Below are 12,694 nucleotides of genomic sequence, written 5' to 3'. Positions count from 1 at the left end.
TTAACAAATTTATAATTGTTTATTTAACAAAAAATGCGAAATTTTGAGTGGTAAAAATTTTTAAATCCTTGTTTTCGAGCTGAATCTAAATGTAGATCTTTATGAATAGCACATAAAAGGCGTCCTCGCATCCTGGACTTTAAGTTATAGTGGTAGGTTTTTCGAAATTCAACATGGCGGCATCCAATATGGCGGTTCAAAGAAGGACATTTTTTGCTACTTTGCGTAATTTTTTGAAAAATAATATTTTTTTACCAATATTTATGAAACTTCGTATATAGGGGTTTTTTGGGTTTTTAAAATTCAAGATGGCGGATCCAATATGGCGGTTGAAAAACGAAAAATGATGGCAAGATGGCAGATTCCATATGGCGTCGAAAAATTCAAAAATTTTCTCAGGTTTTAGTTAGTTTTTGAGGATTTTCCGGGTTTTAAATGTGTTATCGAAATAAAGTACGTTACTTAGCCGTCAAAAAATATGCCGTTGCCCATCTCTCACCACGAGGAGGTGAACGCAAAACAGGGAGCCTTTTTTTTTAATTTTTTTATTTATTTTTTTTAATTTTTTTTTTATTTTTTTATTTATTTATTTTTTTTTATTTCCTTTTTTTCTTTTTATTTTTAAATATTTTACAATAGTGGAAAGAGAAGTACAGAAATGTTCAAATAATATTTTAATTTTCTTGTAATTGAGAAAAGCAAGATAAACATGAATAAACGTTACAGGGTTTACACATTTTATTAGATCTTTTACCACAGTTTTTAACATTACTGCAATTCTTTTTTGATTGTAATGTAATCAGTTCGTGTAATTTACGTTTTTCAACCATTCCAAGATAATGTTCTGCGACTTCTAAGATATGTGATATTCGTATCACTTATAAATAAAATAATTCGAACTCTCGTAAACTAGCTAATGAGTAAGAATTTGTTTCCGATGATTTTACTCTAATTGTCAAGAAAATAGATAATGAAATATAATAAATAAGTAAATCAAATATACATAAGTAATTGCAATATATCGAGGAAAGTCAGACAATGCCCTAGTTTCTTATGGTGCGAATTGTCCCATAAGCAGAGCTAAAGTCTTTCTTTGATAGGATATAATTCGGCCCAAGTTTCTTATAGCGCGAGATGTTCTATAAGTCGAGCTCAAATTATAAGGAAAGGTTAGTCTTGCTTAGTTAATCACAATGAGAGAAAGAACTTAGCTATTAATCCAAGTTTATTCAGACTCATGCGCTCACCTTGCAAGGCTAGAAGTGAATGAATCTAGCCTGTGCAAAGGTGGGCCTATTTATACATAGATTTTCCCGCTTATTATTGCAGGAGAGATTTCATCGAAAATTCGAGAGACATTCGCGAATTTTGAGAAATGATTTTTTTTAATTTACAAGTAAATAACCATTAATATTAAGTTTTTAACACATGTAAATTTTACAGAATTAGTTATTTGTTGATTTTATACAATGTACAATTATTGCCAATAGTGTCGTCAAAAGTTATTAACTAATAAAGTTAATTAACGTGATATTACATTATTTACAATAGAAATTTATTAAAATTACATATAACTTTATAGTTGATTAATTTTGGAAGTATTTTCCAAAATTAATAATTTAAATTAATTAATAACATTTGAATTATGACTAATTTTTCATATTTGTAACGGTTTTCTTCTAATCTTAATATGCGATTATCAGATTAGTTATCTAAGATTTCTAAATCATAAAATTATCATTATCAAGTATTAACTTAATATTTTCGTTTTATATATAGCTTATTGTTTAAATAAATTATTAATTGTTTATTTATTAATAACAGTTGTTCTTTAGCTGTTATTAATGAAACCAATTCTTACTCATGTTCTATGCTTATTCATTTTACATATAAATTATTTATATTTTTCTAATATTTCATATGTTAATAAATAAATTAACTTTACATATTGATATTCATTATTAATTTATAATTGAATGAGATATTGTGGATCTGCATGTTAAAATCTATATAATCGATACTTTGTTATATTCAAATTATCTATAATTAACATATTTTTCTCAACATTATGGATCATTATATCTATGTCTATTATTTGTGACGTCACGCTGTTTGTTTTGACTCGACTCTTATTTGTATACAGTCGCGTAAACAGTGAGGTAGCGCCGCTTAATGTATTGTTTTGACTAAACAGATAAATACGTTAGACTAGTTGCAGTGATTTAATAAACAGCTCATAAATAGGACCGTTACAGATAATTTCTTTGGTTCCTATTTTTTTATCACATACTGAATGTCGCAAAACAGTTCCATTAGCAATTGATGATCGAATAAACCATTTGAACATTGGCCACGTCCATTTCTTTGCTGTGATACATGGCATAGCATTACTGCAATGTTCATTCTGTTTGTCTATTCCACCCATGAACAAGTTATAAAGTTTGAATGCCATAGGAAAATCTAAATTTACCCTAGAACATTCAGTTGCTGAAAATCGTTTCATATGCTGAAGAGGAGTAATTCCTGCTGCAGTCGAAAGAATAGATACTTCCTTTGAATCTTTAACTGTTATAAAATTCATACCACTATTTTTTTATGCTGAGCAATGAATGTGCCGCGTTCTGCTTTCTTATCAAGATTATTTTTTACTTTTACTCGATTTACCCTAACTGTACCTGTAGCCTTCAATCCAAGATTATGCAAATGAACTAAAAGATCTGGGCTTGTAAAATAATTATCAAACCATACGTGGTATTGCATAATTTTTCTAGGAACGACTGAAGTAAGCAACTTCTGTACCATTAACATTACGAAACGACTTCCTAAAGAACATTTAGATAGTTTTAATTTTTTATCTGCGGAATAAACTTGTGAGCCTTGACCGCAATAGATGTCACAATCAAATAAATATCCTGCTGGACTAGAAATCCCAATAATTTTTAGTCCAAACCGATCTGGTTTATTAGGCAAAAACTGTAACAAGTTTGTTCTTCCGTGAAACTTCACCATCATCTCGTCGATAGCCAACGCTGTAGAAAAAAAACCAAATTGTAAGCAATTTTTTCTATAAATTTCAAGAACTTTTCTTACTTTCCAAGCTTTATCATTACTATTTTGATCTTCGGCTTTAGATAATTTTATTTTAAATTTAATTTTTAAGAACTTATTTCTACTCATCGCTGATTTCACAAGATTACATCCTAGTAATGGTTTATTGGACCAATAATCTTTTTGCGATTTTCTTATATTGATGATTGATAATAGTATAATTCCAAGGAAAACATGCAATTCTTGTAATGTTAGAGGATAACCATTTTCTTGTGTACACTCTACAATATAATTTTTGATTTCTGTAGAGAAATATAATTCAAATAATTGAACATATGACATACTTTGAATCATATTCTTTGTTTTATCAGAAAGCAAATTTTAATCTTCGAGAATGTCAGTGTACTTCTTTTCTCCACTTACCCAACTATACTCATGGTTTGGCTCTAATATTGATTGATTTTCTTCATACTCATGTAGTACCTTATGATATGAAACATTTGGAATTTTATTAGGACTGTTTGAAGGATCTTGTTCATCAGAATCTATTTCAGAATCAGAGCTTCCAGAATCATTTTTATTAGGAATGTAAACTGCACTAATACCTCCATCTTCATCACTGTCAATTTCAAGTACTTCAGTAACTCGTTTTGTCGGTTTTTTTTTGTGGTTTGCCAGACATAATAAATGGAAAATCGTACAAAATAAGAATTCGCTGTGATTAGTTTTAATATTTACTAATATATAAATAAGCTAACACCAATAAAATAGAGTAGGTAAAATACTGTAAATAAAGTACAGAACAAGAATATAATGAAATGAAATTATGTATTACTGATAGATATTTTTCAAAAAATACTTTATGAAGGATTACAAAAACTTAACGAAAATTGTTACGCAAATAACTGTTATGATACATAAAAAATAACTTGATGTAATTTTTTATTGCGAGCAGAAGTTTTATAAAATATGGAATATAATTATTCTAGTAGTCAAAAGCTTGAAAATATTGATCAATCTAGGTTTTGACCATATTTTTAACCGACAATTCAAAACTTTGAAAACTGTTAGTATATACATGACATAAGCTCAAGACACCCTTATACGAGGTGTGATCAAAAAGTAAGGTGAATTTTTATTTTTCTCAAAAAATATTTATTTATTCATCAATTTTTATTTTACCTCCTTCAAAGTAATCCCCCTCGGATATAATGCACTTGTGCCAACGCTTTTTCCAATCCTCAAAGCATTTCAAAAAATCATTTTTTGTGATCTTGTTTAGTTCATCCTTCGATGCCGTCTTTATCTTCTCAATCGTGGCAAAACGCCGTCCTTTCATGGGCCTCTTCAGTTTTGAGAACAAGAAGAAGTCACAGGGGGCCAGATCTGGGGAATACGGTGCCTGTGGCATCGTTACTGTGTTGGTTTTAGCCAAAAATTCGCGCACAAGCAACGATGTGTGAGCAGGGGCGTTATCATGGTGCAAAAGCCAATTTTTATTTTTCCACAAATTCGGACGTTTCTGGCGGATTGCTTCGCGCAAATTGCGCATAACTTGCAGGTAATATTCCTTATTTACTGTTCTACCCTGTGGCAAGAACTCATGATGCACCACGCCCCTGCAGTCAAAGAAAACTGTAAGCAAAACCTTTACATTTGATCGAACTTGGCGTGCTTTTTTTGGTCTTGGTGATCCAGAATGCCTCCACTGGGACGATTGAGTCTTAGTCTCGACGTCATAACCGTATACCCATGTTTCGTCACCTGTTATAACCCTGTTGAGTAAATCTGGATCATCGTTGACGTCATTCAGTAGCTCTTGGGCGATGCTCATGCGACGTTTCTTTTGGTCGAAATTGAGCAATTTCGGAACAAACTTCGCTGACACACGTCTCATGTCTAAAACACTCGTCAAAATTGATTGGCACGAACCAAATGAAATGCCAATATCATCAGCAATTTCTCTAATGGTAATTCGACGATTTCCCAACACTATTTTCTTCACTTCTTCAACTTTCTCATCAGTTGCTGATGTGCTGGGGCGTCCAGAACGAAGTTCGTCGTCGGTGTCTTCTCGGCCTTCTTGGAAGAGTTTATACCACTTGTAACAAAACTCGATCCTTTGTTACCAATTCTTTTGCGGGGTAAGTGAGGCACTTTCGCTCATGACAATTGAGAGAGAAGAACGAGGGGAGGTTGATAAATAAATTATACACAGACAAGAATCAAATCTCACTTACAACCTATTATTATTAATAATTATTCACACTGAACAAACGCGTGCATAACATAATCTAAATTACCGACTAACAAACTACAAATAGAACAATAAACTACTTAAGATAATCACAAATGGACATTTCGCATTTCACTAATACCAAATCGCATACTTAACCTATTACAAACTTACTTAAAACTACGCGAACTAATACCGGGTAAAATGCCCGGCACGTGGGCGCCTGGACAATTCACCGGTCGCAACTTACGTCACTACAAATTAATCTTAGCGCGAACCTTCAGATAGCCGGCACGTGAGTGCCAGGCTATCTCTTTCAACGCGTACCGGTCGTCACATCAACAGCGAGAGAGAGTGTAGAGAGAAAGAAGAAAAGGAAGACTTGACCTTTTTTTCTTGTTCCTCGCAACGTCGAGAATCCTGGGCGATGTGCTGCCGCAGGAAGTACCGGGCGTCGTCGCTGGTCAGATCGTCGCTAACCGCTGTCGCTGACCAGGTCTCCGTCGGCGACGTTGACTCTCCTAGCAGATGGGCTGGCTGCAGTTGCTGGCAAAGCCGTTACCGGTAGGGTTGATCTTCCTTCCTTCCGGCTATCCCAAACTGCTCTCTCTGCTGGGCTCGGACTTCCGCACTCTCGTAGGACTAGGCTTAGACTCCCTCACTCTCGTAAGGCTCAGCTGCGACTCTTCTTACGCACTAATTCTTGCGCGCATCTTGCAGTCGCTCAGCGGCGCTCGCTCCTCTCCCTACCTTGACCTATTAGTTAGGCGGCACGCGACGCGTCGCTTATCGGTCACGCGTTGCGCGCCTGCCAATCCCGGCATAGGCCTAATACTCTCTCTCTCTCTCTCTCACTCTCTCTCCGCGCTCTTCAACTTTTCAATACTCTAGACAAAAATCAAAAACCAAATTTACGTAGCCCGCGGAAATTCAAAATTCGCTATGCTTTTTGATCAGAGCTCGTAGTTATTAACAAATGCTACGTAACTTTTGAACTACAGTAAATATTTTAACTTACGATAGGTCATTACAAAGTTTATTAACTTAGCTTTGAAATGAGTCATCGCCCATTGAAAAATTTGCTGTTGATAAATAGTTATGCTTGCATTTATAGCAGTATTATAAAGTAGTCTTATTTCATTACTTTTTCAAATTAGATCTGCTGTTATTGCTACGAAAAAACAAACGATTCAGATTTCAGTAATGATGGATATACATACTGTGCATGTCTATGGAACACCACAACCTTATTTTGTTGTCATTTTTCTAAAATCTACCGACGCTTCAAGAACACCATGTCAATCGTGACCTTAAATTTAATGTTGGGCTTGTGACGAGAGTAGGCCGTGCGCTGCTTTCTCGTCTGCATTTCTCCCTCCTTCTCCACTCGGCAACGCGTGGTGGCCAACCTTGGGCGCATTAAAGTATGCGCCTAACACTCGGCCTTTTTGTTTCAGCGTCAAGGACGGGCCAGCGTAGCTGAGCGCAAGAAAAAGTTGAGGAGCGCGGAGAGAGTGAGAAATAGAGAGAGAGAGAGAGTGAGCATTAGGCCTATGCAGAGTTAGACAGGCGCGCGACGCGTGACCAATAAGCGGCGCGTCGCGTGTCACCTAATAGGTCAAGAAGGGATGGGAGCGAGTGCTGCTAAGCGTCCGCGAGACGGTCAGCGCAAGAAAAAATGCGTGTGTCAGTCAGTGCAGTTTTGGGCAGATAGTAGGAGAACGAGTAGAAGGAGCCCAAGGTCGCAGTCCTTAACAAGAGGAAGAATTGAATCTCACCATAGCAAGAGTTGTCGTCGCCTGCAGCAACGAGAGTTGAACCTCGCCAGTGACAAGAGTTATCTTCGCCTGCAACAACGGTATTTTTCTGTGTAGTTTGATGTAGCAGTCCATCGCCATACGGCCAGAGTGAACATTATGTCAATGTTACTGAATAAATACGAGTTACTACGAAATCGTGAAAATATTTTTTCTAGATGACTTTTGTATAGCTGTTTATAGTGTTGAGTACTTGTAGATGTAAAGTAATTAATACTAGTGACTGGTCTAATATTAAGTCTAGATATTTCAAAATATTTTTTGTTCATACTGTAGAAAACGCAAAGCGAGTTGTTTCAAGAGAAAGTATTCTCGCAAAGCAACATAAGTAAAGCACCTGCTCTCAATAAAGATCTTCATCGTCATTATTATCGAGATGCCATAAACACAGGTCGGCGCCGGAACACGTGGCGGCTACCATCAGACCTCGCGGGAAAATAATTTTCAAGTATTGCAGGTCACAGACAGAAAGGGAAATCTGCAAGGAAGGCTTTGTTCCCAAGGCTGGCAAGCGAGAAAACAGACAAGGAGAAGGAGAGAATGAATGAGAAGGAAAACACCTAAGAGTATACGCCTGGTCTAATGACCAAAGGATACAAGAAGCGAGCATCGTTAGTCGGTAGATAGTTAGCAGTTATCAGTTATTAGTTTAGCTAGACTAATTCAGCTCATCGTGCTTCGCGATTCTTATTTTTTTTTTAAAACCACGATCTTAAGCAACGTCATAATAACATTGGGTTCGGCTTTTTCCCATACGTAGGGTTTTTAATGCCTGTTTTAGTATAAGTGTCTGTGTTGTGCTAAATAAAAGTTTATCAAAAGAATATAAATAAACCACACTTATTTCCTGTTCAATCTTACCTCTTTAACATATACCTGTTACGATTACACCATTAAATCACCAAAAATCTCCCATCACAACATAATAAAAACGAACAAACAAAATTGTAACATTTATTTAACCGTATTATTTATTTATATTCATTGCAACCGATCGTATTGATATATAACGATCTCAACATCGACGTGCTACGTCTTGAGAGGAAACTCAACGTAAATTTAGTAGACCGAAAAATCACGTCGCTTGGCGACACCTCGATTTTTCGACCGTTGATTCGCGATATGCGATATCTTCACAGCCACTTTTCGAGTTAGTACACCGACTTATCTTTTTAATTTAATCGCTATCACTTTTAATTATCATTTATATTGAATTTACATTTGTATGAAATTATATTAGAACTGTATTTATGTAGAACTTTTATTGATTTGTTTTTTGCTTAACATTTCAAGAAGTATATGAATTATATTCGAATATTGCCGTACATTTATTTGTCAACTTCGTCATATTTATTGAAAACCCAAGCAGTATTGTATGTGAGTGAGCAGAGCAGTGCAGTGTAGTTGCCAAGCAGTGAATTCACGAGAGTCAATTAACTAGGTAAGGTATGTTATAAAATCATTCATGAATAATCGAAGGATAATTATATACTTAGTGTGAGAAAATACTATTTGTTTAATAACTAGAATACAAGTCTTAATTAAAAAGGCTTAGATTTAGTAGTATATCACTGCTAACACAGTTAAAATTATTATATGACCTCGTTTGGATATTTTCAGACAACACCGTTGTCATCGTACTCCATGTTAATTCCTTTCATGTCGTTCTTTTCAAGTAGTCGTAGTATATGATAAGTGATTTCGTTGTTTTGGAAAACGCTTTCGATACAACTTCGCTGCTGCACGGTGATATTCACGGAACATCAGCAAAATATCAACTATTTCGTTACAAGTACACTGCCGTCCATATGTATTTATTTTCGCACCCAGAAAAACATTATATAAAATTAAAAGTTTTGTTACTAAGGAAGTATTTATCCTATAGAAGCCTCTGGGAGCACATTTCGTAGGTTCTAGCGAGTACTTTGAGGTGCATTTTCTTTCGAATCGATTAATAATTTTTTTTCATGTTTTATCTGAGTGGGCAAATGAATATGGAGAGCAGTGTATAATCTGTAATTTTTAGACAAACATAACTGAATTAATTCAATAAATTTTTAGCTCTTTAGGCTCGAACACTTCACCATTATTGATCATTACAACTTACTTAATTTCTCCATATTAATTAGCGCAACGACATTTAATTTGACTTAAAGATATTAGATTCGTGCGGACTTTATATAACAAACTGAAAAACATGGAGATTGACTTTAAAATGATCTTGAGTAGGTGTCTGGATCTTGATGTATATTCCTTACTCTTCTAAAATTAGATTTTCCCGCTTTCCAAACAAAGAAAAAGAAAGTTGATCATGAAATGGTCTCAAAAATTAAATTAATATCAAGGTTTAAATCATTGTTAGTTGATCCTCTCTGAACCAGATAAATTTAATCTGAAACATTTTCTGCACAAGTTGATCTGATAGTGAGTGCAGAAATCTAGGTACATCATTTAAAATGGATTACTTTGTAAACAGGTACTTCATTTAAAATGGATTACTTTGTAAAGTAGGTAGTGAATGTGGGATGAGCCAAGTGATGCACCAGTCAACGAAAGTTTAAGAAAAAGTAAGGAAATTCTTAAATCGTAGATTCTACTACAGGTGAATAGAAATTGAAGCGAATATTGAGTGATACCTCATATCTCCGATGACTAGTTCCGATTTTTTTAAGGGATAACTTGAAAAGTGTATGTTATAAATAAGCGATCATAACAAAAGCATATGTGATCCAACGTATGCATTATTTATAATGGAGGGATTTTTGAGCTTTTAATTAGATAAACATAATCTTTTGCTTTGTAATTAAAGTGATATTACTTACTTTCTATAATTGTACTTAGCAAACTATGTGGTTTAATATTTGTGATTTTCTTTAAAAATACATGTCCAAATGCTTTATATTTTGATTAAGAGATCAAAATTTATCATTTGTGAGTTCATACCGATAAAATCTTTATTCACTAGTGATAGAAAGTTACATTGAAAATATTTCTTTTTGATTGCATATTTATTAATTTACCTTCGAGTGACCTTATTTTACATAAGATAAACTTAAATTTCTCAGGCTTCTAAAATCTGTAGTCGAAAATAGAGGTTCCCATTAAAAGAAAACAAAGTCGACCTTGAAATAATCTTGAATATGATCTTCAAGATTATAAGCAAAGTCACCCCAATATGGCCCCCATGAAATCAAGCAACTTGTATTCGAAACATTTTTTACGAAAATTCACCTGGACAGAAGAGCCTGAGTGCATCTTTTAAAATAGCCCACCCTGTATAGTGTTTTAGAAGTCTAGATTCGAAAATAAAGAAATTAGGATATTTCTCAGAAAATCACCTTAATGCTATTTATGCTTTATAAAAAAACATTTAATAAATAATATTTTTTACATTAAAAATATTTAAACGTAAGAATATGTTATAAAAGATATTGCTTCGTTTATCGTTGTTGCTCTTTGCAAATAACAAAAAAACATTAAATGTTACCATTGGTTGATCTATCTCTATTATTCTAGATGCCATCTTATATCATGGTGAAACATGGGAGTTGATGGGGCGCAGATGGGGAAAAATAGAAAAAGATTTTTACACAAAGCAAAAGAGATTTGATATTTCTAAAATCCCAGATATATATGACTGCATTAAATATGATTTACAGCATAACAACCACACTTTACAGTTTGAGCATGCAGAAGAACTTTATATATATTCAAAATATTTAGCTGACATTGTTATACCTCAGGTAATAAATTCAATTTGTCTTTGTATGTATGTGTATGTGTATGTGTGAGCTTCTGTGCAACATGTAAAGTAATATATATTGTATGTTATCGTATTTTATTGTTGTTATAATAATAAATATCTTATATTATAGAAATTTATGTTTTCCTAGTCCTTCTTCTGCTATATAAAGATTAGGAATGAATAAACGTATTAACAGAATCGTTAATATAAATTATAACGGAAATTTGACTGAAACTACGATTTTCACCGTTAATATAAATAAGAGGTACTATCGAAAGCTGGGCGAGGATAAGTGTTTCGCTGGTCTGTCTATTGGAGATCAATGATCTCGTTTCGTTGCAGATAGCAATATACCGCCTGACCTGGCAACACAGCTATATCGCTGACGACACCTTTGCTTTCTAGATTTGTAGAGAGCGTCGTAGAACTTGTCGTAGAACTAGAAGTGATCATAATAAGATACACTAGTAAACGAGTGAGAAAAACACGCTTAAGTTGGGTTGGGTTTAATTACAAGCCACAAGTTAATTGAGCAAGTTTTACTGCGGAATCGAAAGCTCAAGCATAGAGATACCATGCAAGAGAAAAAGTGCACAGAGAAAGAGAGAGAGAGAGAGAGAGAAAAGGATCGAAACGTCGCTGATGCTCATAAGTTCATTGTTGTGAATCGGCGATGTAAAAAATGTGTGTTGGGAATAACTACTTCTATGTCCTGATGTCAATAGGAGAATAATTGTACTACGTACATATATACTTAGCGCATGCAGAACGTTGTTCCAGAAGTCTGCAATGAGTTATTCTTGCGGAGTCAGTAGCAGTAAACAGAAGAGACAAAGACAACAGTGGAAGACAGATACTAGCGAAAGTGTACTGGCGTGACATTTTTATCTCTCACTGCAAGAGTGAGGTAAAAAGACAACAACAAAAATTCAAAAGGAAATAACATAGATATGCTTTGAGAAGCAGCCCTCTACCCTACAGAAAGTGTGCGCTGTAGCTCGATGGTTATTCAAAAAAATAGCTTGCTTCCGTCACAAGCGGTCGACGTATTCGCGCACTCTTCCAGACTTATAGTTGATTAACGAGCTCCGCGATTTTGCTAATGACATATGTTAACTGGAGGCCAGTTGGAGGCCAGGCATGAGGACGATGAACTGCTTCATGACGGCAATGGGCATCCTAATGGCTACCACTAAATCTGGTTTACCAGACATCTCCATACAAACAGAGTCAAGATATATTTAAGGAGAGATTTAAAAAATTATTATTATGAAAAGCAAAAGCGATTAGTGAAGTCATGTTTGAAAAAGTAGAATTAAAGTTAAAGTAGAGGCGGAGTTAATGTTGAAGTAGAGTTAAAGTTAGTAATATTTTAGTTTCTAATTGTCGGGTATCTCTTGTTCGTATACTATATGAAATGAGCTCCACAGGAATAGACAGGCTTTTCTAGAACCTTGATCTCTCTTTCATGCTCTATGAATCGAAAGTACCAGCCTCTCATTCCCAGAAACTATCTAAACTGCTTAATGTTTCGTGGCACACGATAATCTAGTACCAACTTTTCTCCTTCAGGGTCCGGGAGCAGTCCTTTAGCATTGAAACGGTAGCCCAGGAAGTTCACGTTAAAATAACCGTATTCATACTCGCCTCATTGATCTCCAGGGCTGCGTCTGATATCTGTGCTAACATTATCTTTAACCATACCAGATGCCTTTTAAAGATCGTTCTTTCCACGGTCACGTCATTCAGATATATAGATATGTAAGGCTCGAAACTCAAATCGAATAACTCATTCATGAGCTTTATAAAAGTCGCCGACGCATTGACTGTTCGACATTCCGAAGATTA

General features: G+C 34.7%; 1 protein-coding gene across 2 annotated transcripts in view; it reads left to right on the top strand.

Annotated features, from left to right (window-relative positions):
• The first annotated feature begins 10,621 nt into the window (after window positions 1–10,621).
• The window catches only part of LOC131675479 (inositol hexakisphosphate and diphosphoinositol-pentakisphosphate kinase-like), a 376,646-nt gene continuing 374,573 nt past the window's right edge, over window positions 10,622–12,694 (top strand). For both annotated transcript variants that reach the window (XM_058954475.1, XM_058954476.1), the window contains exon 1: window positions 10,622–10,844. In XM_058954475.1, the coding sequence (XP_058810458.1) occupies window positions 10,653–10,844 (192 nt within the window). In that variant the 5' untranslated portion in view covers window positions 10,622–10,652. The remainder of the gene's footprint in view (window positions 10,845–12,694) is intronic.

The sequence above is a fragment of the Phymastichus coffea genome, unplaced genomic scaffold (genome assembly GCF_024137745.1).
Source record: "Phymastichus coffea isolate CEN01 unplaced genomic scaffold, Cenicafe_Pcof_1.1 PCOF00023, whole genome shotgun sequence".
In the NCBI taxonomy this organism is placed as follows: domain Eukaryota; kingdom Metazoa; phylum Arthropoda; class Insecta; order Hymenoptera; family Eulophidae; genus Phymastichus; species Phymastichus coffea.
Note: the sequence above shows the minus strand (reverse complement) of the source record. Positions and strands in the feature narration are given on the sequence as shown.